Source organism: Doryrhamphus excisus, chromosome 13, assembly GCF_030265055.1.
Source record: "Doryrhamphus excisus isolate RoL2022-K1 chromosome 13, RoL_Dexc_1.0, whole genome shotgun sequence".
Classification (NCBI taxonomy): Eukaryota; Metazoa; Chordata; class Actinopteri; order Syngnathiformes; family Syngnathidae; genus Doryrhamphus; species Doryrhamphus excisus.
This window is the reverse complement of record NC_080478.1, coordinates 15,771,184-15,794,886: the sequence shown is the minus strand read 5'-3', so window position 1 is coordinate 15,794,886 and position 23,703 is coordinate 15,771,184. Positions and strand designations below refer to the sequence as shown.

Genomic DNA, 23,703 nt, shown 5'->3' with positions numbered 1-23,703 from the left:
TCTAAAACACAAGGTAACAGTGGGAAAGGACACATTAAACCTAAAAAGGGCTGTGTGTTGCAGTGAGGCAGGACCGTCATCCTGCTGAACTCAGTCACTGTCCAAACTTTGTGGCAAATAACACCATTTGTCGGTCTAACTGGGATCTGGATTTCATTTGTCTTGTGTCGTCCAGCTTTTAACGCCTTTTTTAACACTGTTGCAGTAACGGATGAGGCTTTAAAAAAAAATATTTGACAGCAAACTTGGGGGTTTTAGTATAAAAAAAAAAAAATTTCCCTCATCTTAAACAGTCTGTACAGTCATTGTGAATGGAGTTCTCCATGACAGCTGTCACTCTTGTCGCTTCCATATTTCCCTGTTCATTCCTTTATTCTGTTAATGGGACTGCTTTTAATAACTACTAATTGCAGTCTCTTGTATGTGCTTCCTGTAAACTGACACTAAATGAAACCTGTTGCATTAAATAACCTGAATACAATAATAAAGTATATCTCTTTATTCCATTCTATCATTCACTGAAGGTTGTTTTTCCCCCCTCCCTCAGGTGAGCCAAGGAAAAGAATATCCAAGAATATCCAGTTGATGTGACAAGAGTTGTAACATAGGACTAGAGTATATATTTTATTTTGTGAAGCCGCCTGAATTTTATTTCGAAACTCATCCTAGACTGGGACTTTTCACAGCATTTGGATGTGAACGTGTCACTTTATGTAAATTGTTTTCCAACTATTCCAAAAGACTATGTTTTATGTGTTTTTGTATAATTGTGAGGTTTTTTTTGCTTTAAACTTTCAGCTGCTTATAGAAAAATATTTAATAGCCGTCAAAAGTTTGGATCTTAATGTATAATATTCACATTATCTAATAGAATATACTGGATTGTCACTTTCAAATGTTTAAGCTATTTTAATAAAAGTTAACATAAAAATGAAGTCTCTTTAATGCATTCTCATGAAACATTCAACTTCAAAATGAAGTCTTTATTGCAGCCATAATTGTGGTTCAAAGTGTCAAGAGGCGACGGTTACGCAGCGTCGCATACTTAGTGCGTAAAAGTGTATCAGACGCGACCAGCTGCTGCGGCTGCTGCGTCTGGCTGTGACATCATCGGCTGTAGGCTTCCAGATATGGCAATAGCCCCTCTTGGAGACAGCTAGTCCTCTTTAGACGGCCAGCACGAAGCCTCCGCGATCATGTCGCTCAGTTGGTCGGCCAAAGAGCACAAAAACACGAACCAGCCCGCTGCCACGGGACCCAAGCGACCGCGCAACGACGTAGGGAACAAAGTGACGGTGGTGCTTGGTGCGCAATGGGGCGACGAGGGCAAAGGGAAAGTGGTCGACCTGCTGGCCACTGAAGCGGACGTTGTCTGCCGATGTCAGGTAAATGATTGCAATTTGCAACAGCTAAATGTTATATATGACATATATGATATTTACATGTATATGTATGGTGTCCATGCACTGTGTAAATTGTTTAATTCAATGATTGAATGTCCTGCATTTTGCTGTGCATTGGATTCACTATCAAAATAAAACACGATCCAGACAGTTACATAAGAAGATAACTGGTCAGAAATCAGAAGGCACAGCAGTTCTGGACAAGCTGCCAACAGTTGCTGTGTGTTGTACTTTCTCCACTGACAAGCACCAAATGGACTGTAGAGCAGGTCACATTCTCAGGGTGGCTTGATATGTGAGAAGGCCACATTTGAACCACAGAATTGGGGGTAGACTGGACCACCAGCTTCTGAGCCAAGGGTGCTAAAATAGGCTTAACAGGCTGTGTATGGAGTGGATTGTAGGGGTGTAAACATACCTTTTAAAGGGGACATACAGTATTATATTCTATTTCGGCACTTTTTATTGAGTTTTGGACTCCTATAGAGCAGTTACCAACAATAACCGGCACATAAAGCTTTCCAGATCTTCTAGATCAGGGGTCTCAGACTTGTGGCCCTTGGGCCAAATGCGGCCCGCGGGACGCTAGTTTTAGGCCCCCGACTTGATATGAAAGTTTAATGTTAGTGTGGCCCGCGCAAGTTTTATATGGATGCTGTATGGTATCATGTACCCAGAAATGACAGCTTAAATTGTTTATTTATTTTTTGTGTAGAAAACTAAAAATGTTGATATTTGAGAATACTGGAATGTTTTATTAGCGCTTTTCTTGTAGAAAACCGGATCCAAAGCAATGAAAGTGTAGGGTATAGTAGAAGCACAACAATTGAAGACAGTTTTTTTTTTTTTTTCAGTTTTTAATAAATAATAATATATAAACATTTTTTTTTAAACCTGATGCGGCCCAGCCTCACCCAGACCCAGTTCGCACTGTCGGTCACATGGTTACGCTAGTGTTGCTAGGTGTAAAGACTCGACTGTCAACTGACTTGAATAGTCTGCTGCCCTGCATTTTTTATTTTAAAGGCCTGACTTTACTTAGGATTAACTTTACCATAGGAAAAAATAAAATAAAATAAAAAAAACTTTACCATAGGATGTTAGGCTGAGATAATTGTTTTCATGAAAAGTAAAATACAAAAACAGCAGGACACCAATGGCATGGTGATTAGCATGTTGGCACACATGCTAATCATTTAAGATTTGGGTTCATATTTCATGTCTGTGTGGTGTTTGCATGTTCTCCCCGTGTGAATGTTTGGATGGACCCCGCTTCAAAGTCTGTAGGAGACCACGCATTATGGACATTATATCATTATTCTGATTTTGAATTAGGGTTGCTTTACTATTGTCTGAATTTTTATGAAAAACCCAACAAATAACAAATTAGGTCAGCTAATTTTCGTATAGTCTTCCGCACTTAGTGAGATTGTGTGTTGAGTACAGTTGTTATATTTGCGGCGTGTACATGCTTTGTTGGAGTTTGGTTGGTTTGGTAAACAATGCATGTTTTTCAATTGACATAAAAAATGTACCACAAAATTTTGCCTCGTTTTCTGGTTAGTGTACAATACACCACACGTCTTGTCATATTATTATAATAGTACACTCCATGAGTCCTACTGTGTTCATGTATTTTTATCACAAAATGTCTTTAGCTTCTCACAAAGAAGCTAGCTTGCTAAAGTGACAACATGGCAACCTGGACCGGAAATCAAGTACGAAACTTGTCTATAAAGTTAACGCAAAACACGTTTTTATAGTTTTACATACATAAAACAATTCTCATTGTATGTAAATGATGAATGAAAAGGATAAATGAACATTTAAGGTTACTTTTACCTTCAATGAAGATGTGATTTGTGATTCCCAAAGAAACAATGTGGCAGCGAGACACAATGCAGACACCATCTTCCTGTTTAGTTATTTGTTGAATTCATGGCTGTTTTTCACCTTCTTTATCCCAATGATGACACTTAAATACTAACATCAAGGCTACATTCTGGGTGGCACACTTCCATTACACTATTGTGGGACCTTTGGGATGTATTTATTTCTTTATTTTTGTGAAACTTAATAATATTTTGAAATGGTTTAAATGTTCCTTAGGGTGGCAATAATGCAGGACATACGGTGGTAGTGGATGGCAAAGAGTATGACTTCCACCTTCTCCCCAGTGGAATCATCAACTCAAAAAGCATTTCACTCATCGGTAAAGAAATGAAATAAATGGAAATAATAGCACAAATGTGGTATAGTTGACCCCTTAGATTATTTACTCTGCTCTTGTAGGTAATGGCGTGGTCATACATTTACCCGGCCTGTTTGAAGAGGGAGACAAAAACGAGAAAAAAGGTAATTTTTTCCACAGCGTATTGAAAATTCTGCCTTGACAGAGATAATAATACTTTAATAATAGCCATATTGTACTTTGCAGTGGTGTGCAACTGCATTGTATTATATTGAGTCCTTTCTAATGAATATTATTGTTGAATTAAATGTTACATTTTTTTTTAGATGAGGTGGTGTACCTAATAAAATGTCCTGCGAGTGTACAGTGTCAAAAATAGCTGTCAACTCTTGGATGCTTCTTCTCCCATCAGGTCTGAAAGGCTGGGAAAAGAGACTGATCGTTTCAGATCGAGCTCACCTCGGTGCGTATGGTCATGCATTTACTGTATTATTTGTCCGGTGTTCTTCTTGTGAAATTTATATCTCTTCTTTCCTCAGTTTTTGATTTCCACCAGGTCGTCGATGGCTTACAGGAAACGGAAAGACAGGCGCAGGAAGGAAAGAAGTAAGCTTCAATTAAAGGTCCCATATTATGCTATTTTTCCATGACAGTGTATTTTAAGTGTGTACGCCTTCCTGCTGGAATTTAGGCTTTTAGTACTGGGAACACAGCGTTTAGTATGTCTTTAGCTTTAATGCAAATGATTTGTGTTTGTGTGTGGCTCCAAGAACCGCTTATTGTGCACTTTAACCACTTTTTACATATACAGCAATCCCTCATTTATCGTTGTTAATTGGTTCCAAACTTGACTGTCAGAAGTGAATTTCCACAATGTAAGATTACTTATTTAAAAAGGAAATATTTTTGTATTTGGAGTGTAGAAAACTATGTTTATTTAACTTGAAACTTTTTTGTAATTCTGCCCATCATACACAATCCTTCCGTGAGACATGAACATGCATGTCTTTCTCTTTTCTGTGCGTTGTAAAGATATAAAAACAGATAAAAAGAGACAGCTTATTGATGCACACAATGGGACACACCTATGTCGCCTACAAAGCCCATTATTGAGACACTTCCAAAAACCTCCAACAAGATTTTATGGTTTTATATATATATTTTTACCCTATACTGACAGGTATATTCATGATAACATGTAATACTTACAGTATTTTGGTCCTTTTAAGCATTACCTTCCTGGGTGCATTGATTTGTGAAAATGATGAAAATGTAAATTTTGCACAAAGAGTAACAGTCTTTGCCTGCTTTGTGACGGCAGCATTGGAACAACCAAGAAAGGCATTGGACCTGCATACTCCAGCAAAGCATCCCGCACAGGTCTTCGTGTATGTGACCTTTTGGGTGACTTTAAGGACTTCTCTAGCCGGTAGGATGGTAATACGAGCAAAACAATGACATTAAAGTTCCAGTCGTGTCATGTCATTCATTGGTTTTGTGTATTCTTTCAGATTCAAGAACCTTGTCCACCAGTATCAGTCCATGTATCCATCCTTGGCAGTCGATGTTGACGACCAACTGAAAAAGCTTAAGGTAGAAATACAGTCACGTCTTGTCACTGCTCCTGACATGAAAACATAAGTTTTGCTCTGCAGGACTATGGGGAAAGATTGCGACCCATGGTGAGGGATGGGGTCTATTACATGTATGAAGCCCTTCATGGATCCCCAAAGAAAATTCTGGTTGAAGGGGCCAACGCTGCTCTCCTTGATATTGACTTTGGTAGGAATCATTTATGTGGATTTGGATATGGGGATATGTGTGCTGCTGTGATTTAATCAATGCTTTCTTAAGGTACCTATCCCTTTGTGACATCATCAAACTGCACTGTGGGCGGGGCATGCACCGGCCTTGGCATCCCACCGCTGAATATTGGTGACGTATTCGGTGTAGCAAAGGCCTACACAACCCGGGTGGGGATTGGAGCCTTCCCCACTGAGCAACTCAATGTAAGAGCTTAATGTAACTTTTCAAAACAACACTTGACGCATATATTTTTGATCATGTGACTATCACTTGAGGAGCTTGTGAGACGTTTACTGGCTGGCTGACACCTCAGCTCAGGTCACATGGTAACAGAGATAAATTTAGGGCCAGAGTTCAGGCTTAGAATGGCGTGACAAGCACCGGTCATGTTACATAAAGGATGGAACTGTTTAAACTTATCCCCCGACACAAGATGTATAATTGCTCTCTTCTGTGTGTAAGAACACGGACCCAAGTTCTGGAGCTGAATCTTATGTACTAAATACAAGAGTTACTTGCAGTTATTGCAATGGCGGGCCGACATCAACCTGACAGGACGGTTGGGCAAAAGTAGACATTTTGTTGGACATATCAGTTACTTGCAGTTTTTTGCCATTTGCTGGTGGTCACGGGCGGTGACCCCTACAAAAAGTGGGGATCTACTGTATATGTCTTTATACTGGTCCCTAGGTGTCAGTCATGTTCGGTGAGACGCCAAAACCAGACTTGATCGCCAGAACAACAGGTTTTTATTTCAGGATTGTATTACCTCACAACAGGTACAATAACCCCTATTAAAAACATGGGCTGCATTGCTGCAATAACTCATATCAAGCTGAAACTCAAATCTGAGTCACAACATCACTTCCTGTCGGCCCGCCACTCAGCTCCCCCAATGTTACACATTTATAGCAACGCACATGAGCATGAGTTTTATTTATCCTCAATGACTTATTGTCTATTATTATGACTCCTATATTTGGTACCACAAATGTAAAGGTGACTATAGGGGTGTTAGGTCATGTCAAGTGGGCTCTAATGTTAAAAAACATTTAGAACGTCAGGTTCTGACATAATTTTTGACATAATTACAAAAATATTTCATTTATAAATAAAACAGATTCACTCAAAGTTTTCATTAGCGTACAGTATCTACTTTCATTCCTATGGTAAATTTCCAAAATTCCCCAGAATAATTTACCATTAAACAGAACGTTTCCAAAAACTACCTGTCAATGTTCCACTCAATGTTCCACCCAATCAAGAATGTCCATAACTGCCTTTTGTAGTGGTAGATTACGGATACAGCTCTTTCATTAGTTGTCATTAAAATGTCCAATAGTCCCTCATGTTGTGATCAGTGTGTATGTGCTGTAAGGAGTGGATAATACAAATTGTTTTGCTGATCTTTGAAGGCGGTAGGGGAGCTGCTGCAGACAAGGGGTCATGAAGTGGGTGTGACCACAGGGAGGAAGCGACGCTGCGGCTGGTTGGATCTTGTCATCGTTAGATATGCTCACATGATCAATGGTTTCACCGCGTAAGTGGATATAACAGTTATTGTGTGTCCTTTTTGTCATTTCATACTTTTTTTTAACTCATCCCATCACTCTTATTGCAGCATCGCATTGACAAAACTTGACATTCTGGATGTGTTGGATGAAATTAAAGTTGGCATTGCTTACAAACTAAATGGGAAAAGAATTCCACATTTCCCAGGTAATTTTGTAGGACAAACAAAACGGAACCCATCTCTTTTTTTGAAAAGTATATATAAACATATATGTGGGCACTTTGCTAATATTTATCTTTGCTCTGAATCCTAGCAAACATGGATGTTTTGCACAAAGTGGAGGTTGAGTACGAGACCTTACCTGGTTGGAAGACAGACACATCCGCAGCAAGGAAGTGGAGTGACCTGCCGGTCAAGGCACAAAACTACATCCGCTTCATTGAGAACCACATTGGTGTTCCCAGTAGGTTTAAATTGTACCTTGTTGTAAAGTGCATGAGTGCAAATGACAACTTTTCTTTCTCTCTCACTCCCTACAGTCAAGTGGGTTGGTGTTGGAAAGTCCAGAGAGTGTATGATCCAGATGTTTTAGAGGAAAACAGCTTCTCTTCATCAAACGTTAGTCAGATCATGTGGCATTTTTTCTTCTGTAAAAGTGATCTCCTACAATAAACAATACACCAATGAAACGGTCTTGTTATTGTGATAAAAGTGTTGTTCATTTGTTTTTTTTCTTTGAGGTATGTGGTCATAGTTAGCCATCTGTGCCATTAGTACATCTGCTCCACCTTTAAATCAACACAAGTGGCTATACCGTTGAATATTTTGAAGCTACGCCAGTCCATTTTTAAGGTTAACGTCCTGAATTAATAACATTTGGAGACGTGTGTACTGCATAGTTTCAACCACGACCCAAAATCACGTGACAACAAAAGCAACTATCTGATTGGCGTTTAAAGTTCCACGTGATAATAAAATCTACTTCCAATTGGCTGTCCTCCTTACTGAGCGCTGTTTTTCCCGCAACTAGCAAGTGTGGCGGAGGGACTCTTTTCTCTGGACTTCATAAAAATGCCGAAGCGATCGTACCCTTTTACGGAAACCTTCTCCTCTCAGTATAAGATACACATTAGCCAGCATGAGCTCAATAACTGCAGCGTCTTTGGGAATAAATACAGGAAAGAAATCTATGGTAAGTACGTGTTGGGGGCATTACTTGGTTGACTCGGTTAGCTAATGTTAGCTTCGTTGCTAATTCTCACCCTTACACACCAACGACAGTCGCGTTTGTTCATTTTTACAACTGTTGAGCTCATGTAACCGTGTCATGTGAGTAGTATGGCATTTTTCACGGAAATATGTCAAACGTGGTTGCAGTCGTTGGCAGCCACATAGCGGTTAAAGAGAGTACTGCTAGTAGTAGTGGTAGCAGCACGCCAGGGTTCAGCATTTGTTTGTTTGCCTTACCTATGTTTCTTCCTTTCACAGAAAAGACAAAAACTCTGCTTTTTAACGGTGCCAAAGCGGTGGTAGACAAAATATGGACTGGAGAAGATAAGCCAACTGGACAAGAATTAACAGTTAAAAGCAGCCAGACTCTTTTAAGAGGGCAGACTTTGATTGGAACTGATGGGAGATTGACCAAAGCAACTAAAACACAAGGTGAGTGCCTGCAGGTTTTACTGCACATATAAAGTCCACGCTTCATAATCACCTGTGATGGCGTTTAACACTGTTGGTCAGCACTATATGACATAATGCTATTAAAAGTTGTTTAATAAGCATCCTTTTTTGTTTCCAGGACCATCCAGTAGTGGCTGCTGCGTGTGTCAGAAGAGTGTATCATGCCAGACTTCCTGTGCTCAGTGTGAACGCCGAGTCTGCTTGTCTTGCAGCCGACAGTGCTCCAGCTGCTTCAGCCAGTGCTGTTCTGTCTGCACCATCATAGAGTGGGTACCGTTTTGATTCTGAATACTATCTCTTTGTTAAATGGCCCTCAAAGCCTGAAGCAGTGAGTCCCAATAAACCAGAATCATAACGCAATTAATTGACAGTGTGACCAGTATTGAAAGGAAGGCTGCATATTTACAAAACTCACTAACAGGCTAGTACATTCATGTAGAACACCTGTACAATTTGTGATCCACTTTAAGAGCTATACTGTATTCTACTCATGTGTTTCTAATATTTTGCTTGAGAAGCCCAACAACTCTTAAGATGAGCGAGCTCTGGAGCTCATTGCCATCTGACTGAGTAATTCCCCTTTTCAAGTCCAGGCTAACTCATCTGTTCTGTTGTATCCAATTAACCTTATCCATACGGTGTCCTTGAGTGCCCAGTAATGCACCTATAAATAAAATGTTATGCGTTGCCACTAGAAATAACAACCACTGCAATAAACACTTACATTTTTGTAGACTCCCACAATGTATTTATGTTTCCAGTATCTCTCAAGTAAGTGCCCCCCTCACATTTTAGCAACCGTTTTATATCTTCTCAAGGGGGAGTATTCTATTTACAGCTTGCAGAGCAGTATGGCTTTGCTGAAAATGGCTGGAAACACAAGTGAGCACATATGGGCATCTTTAGTGTAAGCACTGCCTTAATCCTTTTGGGCGTGGAATTCACCAGAGCTGCACAGGTTGTTTCTGGAATCCCCTTCCACTCCTCCATGAGGACGTCACTAGTGCAGCTGTAGGATGAAAGACATCTTGCACTCCTCCACCTTCCTTCTGCTAGCAGATGCCCCACTGGTGCTCAATTAGGTTGAGGTGTGTAGACATTAGGGGTGTCACTAGACAAGATGATGCACGGGATTGGGTCTATGAGGATGAGACAACATTTTTAAGAAAATGTATGCTAACAGCCCCGCCTCCACCCACCAAGACAGAGACACTTTAACACACCAATGAGTATCTAATAACTCTAAATGAGTTTTGTTTTTAATATATTTTCTCTCTTGTTCACAGTTACAGTGGACGTTATGATGAAGTACTCTGCTGCAGTTGCTCAACGTAATGGAAGTTCGGCACACAGATCCAATTCTTGAAAATGTACTGTAGTAATCCCCACATGACCTCCACGTTACTCTTGACTGCATTTTAAATGTCATAATTGTCTTCTTTTCTAATGAGCTAAATGTTTGCATGTGTAGATATACAAAGAAATAAACTTGAACATTTTTACACAGCTTGATGGTATTTGGCATTTATGTAAAAAAAAATCATTTAATTTCTTGCATGCCTAAAGGTAAAGACTTACAGATAATGAAAACTCAAAATTCAGAGATTTAACCGCATCAATTACAGTATTTTAAACAAATGTCAGGCTTCTAAAAAGTATTTCTACTCTAGGCCATCTCTGTGTGGAGTTTGCATGTTCTCCCCGTGCATGCGTGGGTTTTCTCCGGGTACTCCGGTTTCTTCCCACATTCCAAAAACATGCTAGGTTAATTGGCGACTCCAAATTGTCCATTGGTATGAATGTGAGTGTGAATGGTTGTTTGTCCGTATGTGTACTGTGATTGGCCGGCGACCAGTCCAGGGTGTACCCCGCCTCTCGCCCGAAGACAGCTGGGATAGGCTCCAGCATGCCCGCGACCCTCGTGAGGATAAGCAGTAGGAAATGTGTCTTACGCTACTTCTGGAGGGTGTCTGAGATTGTCTTCTGCACATTTGAAAAGTCTTCCCCATGGTTTTTTAGCAAGCTGACCCAGAATAAAAGACCATTTAAGCACTGCTCACTGTTTTCCCAAAGATCTAGCTTTTACAAAAACATTAATGTTGTAAGATAATTACACATAACTTCCCCCATCGTTGTTTACATAACCTGGGTTGTTGTTGTTGTTTGTCAAAATACCGCTACAGGCATTGCCTTGGACAGCTATGTAGCGTGAACTTGTATGACCTTTGAACCAGGAAGAGGGGAGCGAGAAGAAAGGCGGGGTGGAATGCCCATGTGCTAAGATGTTGAAAATAAAAAGTCGATTGGAAAAAAACAGGTAACATTTCCTTTTTTGCTGAAGTCGAGGCAACATTGTTGTTTTACAATTTAACCAAAAACAGTATTCTACACTGGTCACTAGGTGTCACTAACGTTCCGTTGATGAGACCATCGCTACCGCCGTCAATGCTAACGTGAGTCTTACGTCTAAGATGTCTATTATGTCTCTTCTATTTGCTAATACGAGTGTAAAGGTGACTCAGTTGTTGTTTCATGTCTGCGTGGCTCTAATAAGGCTAAAACCGTACTTAGAAGGTTGTATACAAGTTTTCAATGCTGTAATTGTGAAAGCATTCCCTTTATAGGGAATCTCAGTATGACTGTGGAAGCGTTGATATTCCATGTGTAGTGGGTATATTAGCCAGTGGGTGGCAGCACATCACAAACTAGACTCTACGGCCCTTTTCGTGGAAAGTACTCATCACTATTAAAAAAGAAAAAACGGTTTAATAAAGGTTTGTCTTTGCTGTGTATAGTGATAATGGAATTCCAATCCACCCTGACTACTCCGACCTTGACTGCCTGCTATCAAATGTATTTAATAAACCAAGCAGAGGCAGAGGTTAGACAAAAGTGTCTGCTTGTACAGAGACTATTATCCTTACTGGACATGACCTTGTGGCGCAGTCATCACTTTCTCTTTGACTGTGGCCCGACGCTAACGATGGCTGCTCTCAGGGTCACACATTGCACACTGAGTAATTGTTTTTGGTTAGCAGGAGTCCTCAGTCCTGCTTTATAAGAACTGGTCACATGACGCAGTGTAATGGATGGCAGTTTGGATGAGTGCACTTCCTGGAGATTATTCCAAATGTGCGTATATCTGTGGAGTCACATCATTCCTCCCTCGGTGGGCCTTTTGTGGGCTCAGGCCTTTATGGGCCACTTGAGTTATTCCGGCTGGTTGTCTTCTTGTGTCTTCTGTGATAGAAGTGACTATATTTGCAATGTTTTATTATAGTGATCAAATGTTTTGAGTTGATGTTATTCTGGATGTTTAAAAATGCTGCAAATTTGAAAATGTTTGATACCCAGAAAATGTTGAAACCTTGAAAAATAGCATCATCAGTTGCTGTGAGCAGATTAACACCGGTCACAGTTTTATTACATAAATTTCCCTGCTGGTGTAATGGCACACTATTCTCGTAGCATAACTTTTTCCACAACCTAATTTTTCTCAGAATATTACAACTTCAACAAAGTAGTGTCTGTCTTTAATATTTCAACTATATGCTACTAAAATTACTTTCCTTATGAAATTGTTATTCCTGTGAAATTACGTTTTTATTTTCATTCATTTTCTATGCCGCTTGTCCTCACTAAGGTCACAGGGGTATGCTGGAGCCTATCCCTGCTGACTTCGTACATACTTTTGGATTGCGGGAGGAAGTCGGACTACGCAGAAAAAAAACCCACTCACACACAGCCAACATGCCACCACTCTATTTTATTTTAGTTTTCTTAAAGAGGACCTGTTGTACTAATTTTTCGGGCCTTTGTATTGACTTGTAGACTCCTATAGAGCAGCTACATACGATAACCCACACAGAAAGCTTTCTAGATCTTCCAGAAACTGTACCAATTCCAGCTGTATTTTCTTGGATTTCCAAAAAGGTCTGTTTTAATTTATTCTACCCACAGCCCGCCTCCGAGTACGTCCACTCCACTCAGCTCTATAGGGAAGTCCGGCTCATTGTGATGTCACAAAACTCTGATACCAAGTGTTCAGAGCCATCCCAAACTTTTTTCAGGGCTGACTTCCAAATGCGCAAACCTCATTATATGGAACTTTGGCATTGTTTGATACGATAATACAACATAATATTAACATTTATAGGTCAGAAAAATGGAAAAAGCATAATAGGTCCCCTTTTAGATTATATTTTTTTGCGTAAATAATAGCAATAAAAAATATAAAAACAGCCACGGGCCACAAATGGCAAATAGTCTGCACCCTGATATATCAGAAGGATGCCCACAGGGATACACTGTGGTCATCTACAATCAATCATTAATTTCTCGGTATTACAACAAGTCAAGATTTGTAAACATGAAAATATAACAAAACACTATGAATTTTGGATGCTCCATCACATTGGATTTGTTTACGAGACAATGCAGCTGTGAAGTTTTCGGCATGCACATATCCCACTACGTGTGTGGCTGAGTGTCTGCACAAAGAAGGGGCCCACACATAACCCACCAGACCAGGCGGACCGCAGGCGGCCGTCGGGAGCACGTGGCTTTGTCCTTCAGTCATTCTTTTTTTTCTTTTTTTTTTTTTTTGGGGGGGGGGGTTACCAGCTGTGGTCTGAGGCCAGAGTCAAGTCCAATGATGCTGCTACTATAAATATGAGTCAACGAGTGCGTGTAAATGACAGCTGTACAGTGGACCAAGGGCACACTGTCTTGGACAGCCGCTCCAAAAAAGGAAAAGTAAGAGCACTTAGTAATATGGATTCATGTACATGACACATACACTTACTAGGTAGACTGCACATCGTCTGATACACGAGACTTAGCTTAGTCACAATGTCAATGCTGAGAGACAGGCATCCACATTAATACCATTGTTATTATGCATCACAGAGGAAGGCTCATGCTAATATTATTCTAGTACAAAACATTGTGAATGCTGAGAGACAAGCATTCATACTAACGCTGTCATGACAATGCTGAGTGACTTGATTTCTGGGGGGGTTTGCTATGACTTGTTGTGATACATTGATTTATGTACTTGTTTTGCATCGCTCAGCATGCTACTCAATGTGACTTAAATTCTTTGAAAGTCAAAAATGAATGCTTAAAGAAAAGAGATCCATGATGAGTGGGGTATAAAAACTCTGCATGGTGTACACACACGCACATACGTGTGTGTGTGTGTTTGTGTGCCCTTTTCAAGTGTGACCACCTGTCTTTTGTTCCCAAATAAATAAATAAACACAGACCACACCAGCTGTCCCTGGCAGCCCGTCCCCTTAGAGGTCAAGGGCTCCCACCGCTGGCCTTGTTGAGGCGGTGGACACTTAGTACTTTCCTCTCAACTTCTCCCAAGTACATCTGCACACACAGCCTCACACAGTCAAATGAGCCGGGCTTTGGCGAGGAATGTTTTATTACACCGTGGCGTTAGACTGCACATATCCCAGCTCGTCACCCTGCAGCTAAGCTCTATCACATGGCCTCTTGCTTTCCATGTGAAGTGTTTTGCTGTAGAAGAAATGCAGACACACACACACACACACACCATGTGGTCACCCTAAGCTCTGGATCCCATCAGGCAGATGTGAGCTGCTGTGGCTGAAGCATTGCATCGGGCTCTTATTGACTGGCTGGCCGTTTCTGAATGATCTTGGGAGGACATTGTTTTCTTTATGTTGGAGCTGGCTGGCTAGCGCCGCTGTGTCGTCTGTTTGTGCACAAAGTACGTGCTGGGGAGCGGGGCCAGACAATAGTCTGGCTGAGCTACTACCCACGCACACAATAGAGTGGAGGGATGAGGCCGAGGGCTGGGGCCACGGTTTTGGGGGCTGTGGAGGTTGGAGAGGTGGGGGCAGGGGTAGTTGGATGCAACCCCCTTGTCTATATGCCGTTCCCAGAATGGGTGCACTGGGATTGGAAGGGGGGAGGATGGTGGGAATTGGAGGCGATCCCCACTGGGATCACATAGCAGAGCAGCTGGATTTCTTTCATGGTGCAAGTGAGAAATGATTACAAAGTTCTCACAATTGGTAATAAGTTGATTTCCAAACAGACAAGTGTCTGCACATTGTAATTAATGATTGCAAGTTATTTGCATACGACAATAGGAGCCCATCTTGAAAGCATTGTGCCCTTGAGCCCAGTTTACGGTTTCAATAAACCTGCAGTGTTTCCACATTTTGTTGTCGCTATACAAATCGCAATGCAAGTGCGAAACATGCACTTTGTGACTGAGAGTCGCTGCTGCTTTGGTGCCCGCCAAAAGCGGCAGATGGCAGTAATCATAACGCATTATTTTCTTATTTGTCTCTTTAAAGCACAGAAGGTGTCATGCACTTTTATTTAGACTACTAATGGTGTATGACACCGTCCCAGAATGCACTGCAACAGGTGTATAGCCAGGGGCTAAGCTTCCAATCAGAATGTCAAGCATACTTTACAATGACTGTAGTACAATAATAAAATAACATCCATAATGATATACTGGTTTCACACGTGTCCCTTTTTGAAAATCAACCTAATTAATTAGGCAGATGTAATATTAGCCTCTAAGAATAGTCCAGATGGAATCAATCTTTTAGGACTGGACCCTTATGTTAAAAATATGACTCATTATGTCATTAGAGATCTTTAAAAACATATCTAGAACTGGTCCTATCAAGACCTTTACAACGGGACATGTGCAAAATCCTTTACGACCCTTAAAGGACACCGTAATTCAAGGTACAGGAGCACTGCTAGCTAGCTAGCTAGCTTATGTGAGCCCAGTTTATTTTTACAGAAACAATTTAAAGACCAAATAAGTGTGCATATATAGTGACATAACACATAAAATTGTATGTTTAGATAATATACGTATGATTTGTGCCATAAAATGTCCTCTAGTAAGGTACGTGCTAAAGCTGTGGACAAAGACGTGACAGCGCACGAACGATGCATTCTGGGATTTGTAGTATCCACATCAATTCACATCAATTCAGATCGTTACAGAGATTTGTACAAACAAACGTATAATAGTAATAAATATAAAATGATATATTGCTATATTACCATGATAATTATTGGTATTTGTGTGGTTGTTAAATGACATTGTGTAGTAATATTTGAATTGGGTTCCATTTATCATTATTACTATATTATTCTAATGTGACATGAACAAGCAATATGGAAATGAATGAAATCCACACAGATAGAAAGTTGTTCCATTTAATTCTATGCATAATCTTAATAAAGACCTAAATCCAGATTGTCACATTTCCACAGCACACACGCCTCCGCACACTCACACAAACAAGTCAAACAATTAAAATGCACAGTACAATAAATGAAAAACAGTAAATTGCTTCCATATCTAAGCAAAGATTGTCCCCTAATCTCTACACCACTAACACTGAAGCAATTACTATAAAATATACTTTTCTCATTTAAAAAAAACCCCAACATATTAAACTCTAATGGCACTTCTACAGTTTGATTTCCATGAGACACTGTAACCTAATTTAAAAAAAAACCAGATGCTGCAGGAGAAGCAAATGTAATAGTAATAAATAGTTCTTGTGATCGTACACAATTTCACAGTTGGAACCTGCAGACGAAAACATTCCAGTATAGGTTAATGAAGTCATTTTCTGACTAAAAGATCATACAGCATGAGTTAGGCAAACATTGCCTTTGACCAAAAGGAGTTTAGTTTCCATGAAAAGACAACAATGAGAATCTCAGCAGTTCACATTCAACAGTGACATGACCCGAGGAGCTACTGGAACCCAAAACACACACACACACACCGAATGCTTGTCATCTGTTTAACACATCCATTTATTCACACAATGAAATGGTTAAAGACCACCCCCTCCCTCCCCACTCCCAAAAACCCAGGAACCTCACACAAAGCAGCAAAAAAAAAAAAAAAAAACGTTTACACGTTGATATGTTAGGAAAAAGAAAAGTGTAGTTGTGAAGCGAGTGGGCAACATACAGAGGCTCCTCCAGATGCAACACCTATTTGTGTGTCGACAAGGCACGCTCGGTGAACATCCTGGAGCTTTAAATAACCACTTGTGGAACACTACAAAAAAGGAAAACAAACCTTTACATGTTAGTTATTATAGCTTTGTACACATGTACATTCAAGAATCAAGAGAACTTACAGCATATTCCTGCTTGGATGCGTTTGAATATAATGAACACAACACAACAAGCACGTATGTGGAACAGAGGCGCTAACTAAAGTGGTTCAACTCAGAGAGAGCGAGCGAGAGTAAGACAGGTTGTTTTTCCTGCTGACAAACCTTTGTAATTACTACTACTTATTACTAAACGTCATGTGTGAAGTCCTGAAAGAAGGGCTGTTAAAGTACAACCACCCAGATGTTTATATGCTAGTTTTATAGGCAGGATGATAATTCTCCTAATCTCTTTATAGGTGTACAATCAATCCCAATGGTCTCTGCTCTGTGTAGAACAATGACGCATTTATCTACTGCATGCTGTGGGGGGGCAGGACTTTGATGCCTCCAAACAATACACCTGTTTACAGTCTCCTTGGTTTCCCTTCGCCTAAATACATTTCTCACATTCCAATGGCTCCGTTCAATACAGCAAAGCGCCAAGAGAAACGTGCAATCCCCCCTCCACCTCAGCAGCAGCTCGGTGAGAGATACACAATGATCCCTTGAGAACTACCTGGGACTTGTGTGTGTGTGTGTGTGTGTGTGTGTGTGAAGGGGGGGAAGACAAAGCCTGTATTGTCCAATTTCTATAGGTGGCCAATGACTATGGCTTGTGGAAAAAAAGTATTTCCTGTTGCAGAAGAGCACAGCAGAATTAAACTCCTCAGATTCTGATTTGCACAACACCGCAGTCCCCTCAAAGCCTTGAGGTGAGAAACTTTTCCCCTCCCTGAAGGAAGACACTGTGAGCGACTGCAGCCTTTAATAAAGACACCTGATGCCCTCCACCATGCGGGTGTTGTAAAAACAGACATAAATAGAATATATATGTACATTAAATATACAAATTGTAATAGCAGCCTAGGCAATAGTGTTGAAACTATATGCATGCTAAAAACAAGTGCTTCTCTATGTGACTGATAATTCTCTATTAAAACACAATTACAGTAACTTGATTTGCACAAAGGAAAAAAAAAATAACAGCCCCAATGACAGTTAATGAGTACCAACTTATGAGCTTATTGAAAAACCCCTACATTAAACCCTGAACCAAGCTAATAAATAAATTCAGATCAAGTCTTCTCAGGACAGATTCGACAAAAAGAAGCCATTTAGCAACTAGTTGCACTCCTCCTTCATTCCCAAAGACCTTTTTTTTTAAACCACTAAAGGCTCCAGCAACTTCATCAGTAGTAACACATACAGTAAGAAGATATGGTGGGCAAGAGGTTAATTTAAAAGAAAAAGTCAGTAGCTTTTGCAGAACGGTATGGCTGCCATGGCCACCATCCAAAACAAATCCACCTGTGCCCTGCAACACTTTCTTTATACTGCTGCAATACCAGGAAATAACACTCATCCACTAATCAATAACTTCATTGATAAGAGCTTCATTTACATCGTTGGGTCACATTCTTGTAAGGGCACGAGTGGATCAATTAGCATTCCAGTGCTGCCTATTACCTCCTCTGGGATGTGCGAGTGGATTTGACAAAAGGCATGATGACAGATCACACTTGTCAATAAATACACTAAAGTGTAAAGAGGCACCAGGGGTACAGGCATTCTGTGTGCCACCTTTCAATATATATTTTCTATAGTAGTATTTGGGCCTTTCCTTCAATTAATTCACATTCCTGATTTAAAAAAAAAAAAGGACAGGTGATACTACCCAATTAAGGCAAATTATGTCCATAATCATATCACCTTTAAGTTGATCTTTAACTTCAACAACAAAAATACTCCAGTAGTATAACTTCATTAGTTTTGCTGCCTTGTGATTCTGACTTGTTACAAATACCCGAATAAATAATATTAATTAGAATAATAAAGTAGGAGATTTTTCTTTAAAAAAAAAAAAAGGACGGTACTGATGTGCACAAATAAAGTGGATTGTATTAACAAATGTTAGCATCTTCTATTGGGCCCCCAGGATGCTTCTAATAAACACACAGACAAACAACACACAAACAAACAAGTGCATCATCTACTTTGTTTGATGTCCACACTGCACTGACGCAGTTCGCCAATCAGGAAGCAACCAGCTCAGGAGAAGTGTTTTTTTTTTTTTTTTAACATTGCTACATCGTTCACAAGAAAATGCCACATGGGGTAGAACCCAAACTGCCAGTGTGTGAATACTACTGTGTGAAAAAGACGCAGGGGTCATCATGGCACTTTAGAGCGTTTTAGCCAATGGAGAGAGTTTTGACAAGGCCACAGTGAAACTTCCTGATGTGGCGGTACAGGTCCCCGGATTGCGTGAAGCGACGCTCGCACCACTTACACGCGTGAGGTTTCTCTCGCGTGTGGACCACGGCGTGCCGACTCAAGTTGTGCGAGTACTGGAAGCTCTTGCCACACTGCCCGCAGGTGTACGGCTTCTCGCCGGAGTGCGTGCGCTCATGCCGCTTGAGCGTGTACATGCAGGAGAAGGTCTTGTTGCACTGAATGCAAGTGGGCACCGAGCCGTCGGGAGACAACTTGGAGCGAGGGCCATCCTTCTCACGGAAGTGCGAGCTAAGGTGCAGCTGCAGGACGTGCGGGCTGGGGAAGACTTTGCTGCAAAGGGGGCACACGCACACCTGTTGGCCCGGCGGCAGGAGCACCCCGCTGGAGGTGGAGATGTCCGAGGAGGCCAAGTCGTCTTCCTCCTCCTCTTCGCTGTCCCCCAGCAGCCGACCCCTCCTCTCGTCGGCCGCCTCCCTGCCGGGGGCGCCCTCCCTCCTCCCGCAGGCCTCCCCCTCTTCGTCCATCAGGTCCTCCTCCTGGGATAGGAGGACGGTGGTGGAGCCGTTGTTGCCTGGGAAGAGGGCAGCGAACCCTGTCACCACTGAGCTCCTGGCGCTATTCCCAAAGCGCTGGCTCTCAGGGCTCATCGGCTCACTGTCCTCCTGCTCTGACAGCAAGTCGTGTTCATCTTTAACAAGTGGCTCAGTGCCCTGCTGCTGGCTGTCGAGGGCCAGCTGTCCCGAGATGTAGGAGGGCTGTAAGGGATCTCTGCTAGACAGAGGCTTGAAAGACAAATCCAGAGCGCAGTCCATGTCATCCGAAGCCCGGGACCTCTGGGACAGTGATACGGTGGAACTACTGACATCAGCTTTTGTTTTTCCAGCTGTTTGGACACAGGGCTCGGCCTCTGCTGACACATAATTGACACCTACAAGGTCCGGGGACCTGCCAGAGTGACCATTTGCCTTCTGCCTGTTCTGTGTGGACCTTTCACAATCGCTGACAGCAAGCCCCACTTCGCTGTTGTCTGTGTCAAACTGTTCCATCGGGGAGGGGGACCCGGGGAGCCCCTGAGACTGTCGCCTCGCGAGCTGCTTGTCACTGCGCAGTTCGCCATCTGAGGAATTATCCCGGTCCAGACAGCTGAGTCCAAAAGCCTCGCCCATCTTCTCGTCATCTTTATCTTTCAACTTGCCTTTGCACACTTTGACGATGTCGTACATGTGGAGGTAACTGGCCGCGGCCAGCACATCCTCCACTGGAAGAGTGTTGAATTCCAACTTGCCCTCATACATAAATTCAAGGAGCAGACTGAAAGCCGGCGCTGTCACAATGTCACTGTTGAGATGCACAACGTCCCTTTTGTCTAGCTGGTCCCTGTAGAAGAGATGGAAGTACATACTGCAGGAGGCCAGCACGGCTCTGTGTGCCTTGAAGCGAGCCTCGCCGACCAGAACAGTGCAGTCACACAGGAAACCTTGGTGACGCTGCTGACTCAGACACTGCAGCAACTGCCGGCTATGGTCTGGGAACTCCATTCTTCCTTCATAACCTGATGGAAAAACAGGAAAAACAGGATAGTGGATAAACAAATTGGGACTATGGAGAAGCTAGAGCCAAGCTGATGTTGGATGACAAAACTAGAGTGCTAATTACTTAAATGTTACATACACTACAAGGTGGGTCGGTGCCACCTGTACTGTAGTTCTACTTTGCACAGTGTACAATCTTTTAAGCATCAAAAGAGAACACCTGTCAGATAAAGCCCTGCAGCTGTACAAATGTTACCGAGTAAATAAAGATGGATCATACCTAGGTTTAAAAATACATTAGTTTTAAGTGAACATCATGTTGGACTTGCCCCACAACTTTACAAGGTCATAGCACTACATTCCACCGTATTCACAACTAAGAAGGCACAGAAAATAGCTTTTGTTGTTGTTTTTTTTATCTCGCTATATGTGAAAAAACATCACTTATACACCCTGAATCATTTAAAATGTCACGATGATTTAAGTTTAAAGAACAATTGTTGGAATTAGAAACACATACTGTAGTAAGATTGTAGTAGATTCACTAAAAACTTGTAAACAGGAGTTTAAAAGTTGATTTTTTAAAAGTTTTTACTTGATGTCTAGGTTGACTAAAAAGGAAAACCTAACCCAAATTTGCAATGAGTCTCTTCTGCATAAATGACAGTATCAAAAACACACACTGGACTTAAATGAAAGATTCATTTTATAACTTTCCTCCAGTATTGCAAGCTGCATTCAGGAGCGCTCACCCACCCATCTTAAAGATCCAGTGTGTTCCAGTTCCAATAGTCCACTGCCTCCACAATAAAAAAAAAAGAAAATCCGGAAAAGGACGCGTTTTCAAATACATACAAATGCACACCCAAGTAGTGTTTACAGAACAAGCAAGCGGCACTGGAAATAATAAGCAGTCGTCCACCAGGCAAGAAGTGTAAGGTGAAAGAAGAGGAAAAAAGAGTAAACTGCAGCTCTGTTTGCTAATTACACTGCAAGCTGTGGAGTCAGCTGCTCTGACATCACCGCAATGGAAACGCTACCTCCAGCTGTGCTCCCCTTTATGCCATATGTTACCTCGGAGCTGTCCTAAAGCACACAACTTGTATCATTTTTAAACAAAACACCACACGAGTTCCTTAAGACTGCATACCGACTGAAGTGTAACATTAGCAAAAGTTTGAAGCCTCACTCCCAGTGAGTTTAAAAGGAAATTTGCAAGTAAAACCGCGTGAGTGTGTGTGTTTGTACAAAGGCTAACATGTTAAGAGCCACAATAGTGTGAACCTTTCATACAACTCCTAGCAAAGCCCCGAAAATGAGCGGAGCCAAGCGGCGAGCAGACTCTTTAACTTTCGCTTCCTCGCTCCGCTCCCCCAGCAAACACAAAAACACACTTTACTTACATTTAGTCTCACCCTCTTCTTCGAGTGTGTGTTAGTTTGTCCACCTATAGACCTCGACGTACTACTATCATGATGTGCGGCCAGATGTTCGATTCCCCTCGTCGGTTCTTTGCGCTTTCAATCCGACCGAGGCAGCCTGCGCTCGGCGCTACTGCTGCTGTGTGTGTCAACCAGCAGGTTGATCGTGTGGACACAAATCTCGCGATAGCGCCCGGCCCACAGCTAGAGCGCGTGTGTACTACTGCGAGAACTCACACAGCGGCAGCAAGTAGCAGAGGACGCTGGTAACATCCATTGGCCCCCTACTGGAAACACCTGTCTGTGTGCCCCCTCCATACACGGAAGTGGAGGGAGGGGCTTAAAGTGTGGCTCAGACAAGGAAGTGGCGGCTTAAATTTGGAGGATGTGAAGAGGTTATGTTTACATAATAGCTGTGGATTTATGATCAATTTGACACTTTTTATGTTATAATTGGACAAGAATTCACCACAACATTAAGTATGCCTGCCCAAAATACCTAACGACATGAAATACAAGGGCTGTATCTAAGAAAATAATGCACACTTGATTGACAGGTGTTCATTTAAAGGGCTAATGACGCCGAAAAAGTTTTTAAAAAGCAATAAAATGATAGTCATCACTTAAAACAATTCGGTCAGACTGCTGTCATAGATAAATAAACAAGTACGGTTTGTGGTATATGTGGTCATTTTCACAAAATGTTGGCAAGCACCCGGTCTATTTTCGGAACCGCCGCCATCTTGGCTGTGACATCACGACCAGAAGTGGACCGTAACCATAAGAAGGTTGGAGTGGTCCATAACTTCCGGGTGGGAACTGCCTTTAACTAAATATTTATTGTTGTGGTTGCAGCTGGCAGTAAGTATAATTGCAGTGCATCATACTGTGAATTATTCCTAGTATTTTTTTTTATATAAACAATATATTCGTACTTAGTAGTTATCAATGCATTCAAATACAATCATGTAAATGTGGCTGAAGTTTGAGATGAGGTTATCCAGTCCCCTATTTATTCAGATTTACTTGCAGTTTCAAATAATCTGTTAATGAAAGACAAACTTTAAGGTCACAAGGAATTTGTTGCTTGAAAAGAATTATAAATCATGTATTGTAATTTAGATTGTCGGTGCTTTTGGGAACTTTAAAGGGCTGTTCTCTCTAATCCCGCTTCCAGTTGAGGAATTCCCTGGCACCTACCCATCCATTGGCTTTGTTTTTCCTGGCTGTGATAGCTCCAAATAGTCTCAAGACAGAAGTGATGATTTATGTGGGGAGAGAAAATTCTCAAATCTGCTTAACCTCGTGAGTAATTAAAATATTTTCCAGAGTTTTTAGTGTGATAGTAAAAGCAAAAGATGGAAGTGCACCAGAGAATCAGTCGAAGTTGCAGCTGCTCATCCCCTGCACCCCCCCTCTTCCTTCTTCTCGTCGTGTCCCTCTCCGAGCTCCCCCAACTGCCTCTGTCACCTTTGCCCTGTGTTCCAGCTGTCGTGTGTTTTGAAAGGACCATTTGCAGCTCCTCGCAGCCTCCTGACACGGAGGGGAATGAGCAATGTGATGGGACGCGACAGCCACTGGTCGTAAGGGGCCACAGGCTAGATTCTTGTCAACTTACTTTATTCCATTTTTAGTCTGCCTTTGGCTCGTGACGATGGACATCTTTGCTTGTGTCCAGATGAGGAGAAGAAACACTTAAGTTGGTGTTTGGTGCTCTTGGACCAGAAACT

General features: G+C 41.7%; 4 protein-coding genes across 5 annotated transcripts in view; 3 read left to right on the top strand and 1 right to left on the bottom strand.

The window, feature by feature from the left end:
- The first annotated feature begins 1,056 nt into the window (after positions 1–1,056).
- On the top strand, positions 1,057–7,619 carry LOC131140785 (adenylosuccinate synthetase isozyme 1 C). The gene is made up of 13 exons (XM_058091517.1): positions 1,057–1,385; positions 3,513–3,615; positions 3,696–3,758; positions 4,007–4,057; positions 4,134–4,200; positions 4,916–5,023; positions 5,106–5,187; positions 5,250–5,376; positions 5,449–5,603; positions 6,816–6,940; positions 7,022–7,119; positions 7,227–7,376; positions 7,453–7,619. Exons 1-13 carry the CDS (start codon positions 1,197–1,199, stop codon positions 7,503–7,505), a joined length of 1,371 nt encoding a protein of 456 aa, XP_057947500.1. The 5' UTR covers positions 1,057–1,196; the 3' UTR covers positions 7,506–7,619.
- A 285-nt stretch (positions 7,620–7,904) lies between these two features.
- On the top strand, positions 7,905–10,103 carry siva1 (SIVA1, apoptosis-inducing factor). The gene is made up of 4 exons (XM_058091519.1): positions 7,905–8,105; positions 8,402–8,575; positions 8,715–8,862; positions 9,883–10,103. The coding sequence occupies exons 1-4, from the start codon at positions 7,985–7,987 to the stop codon at positions 9,929–9,931; spliced, it is 492 nt and encodes a 163-aa protein (XP_057947502.1). The 5' UTR covers positions 7,905–7,984; the 3' UTR covers positions 9,932–10,103.
- A 715-nt stretch (positions 10,104–10,818) lies between these two features.
- Positions 10,819–23,703, top strand: part of akt1 (v-akt murine thymoma viral oncogene homolog 1) — a 47,612-nt gene continuing 34,727 nt past the window's right edge. The window contains exons 1-2 of one of the 2 annotated variants that reach the window (XM_058091512.1): positions 10,819–10,913; positions 10,998–11,049. The gene's annotated coding sequence lies outside the window, so the exon portion shown is untranslated. Of the gene's footprint in view, positions 10,914–10,992; positions 11,050–23,703 lie in introns of those variants that run through there. The other variant, XM_058091513.1, reaches the window with a different exon arrangement.
- On the bottom strand, positions 15,816–22,235 carry zbtb42 (zinc finger and BTB domain containing 42). Its single transcript, XM_058091510.1, has 2 exons — positions 21,956–22,235; positions 15,816–20,572 (listed from the first exon to the last, which is right to left on the bottom strand). The coding sequence occupies exon 2, from the start codon at positions 20,556–20,558 to the stop codon at positions 18,978–18,980; it is 1,581 nt and encodes a 526-aa protein (XP_057947493.1). The 5' UTR covers positions 20,559–20,572; positions 21,956–22,235; the 3' UTR covers positions 15,816–18,977.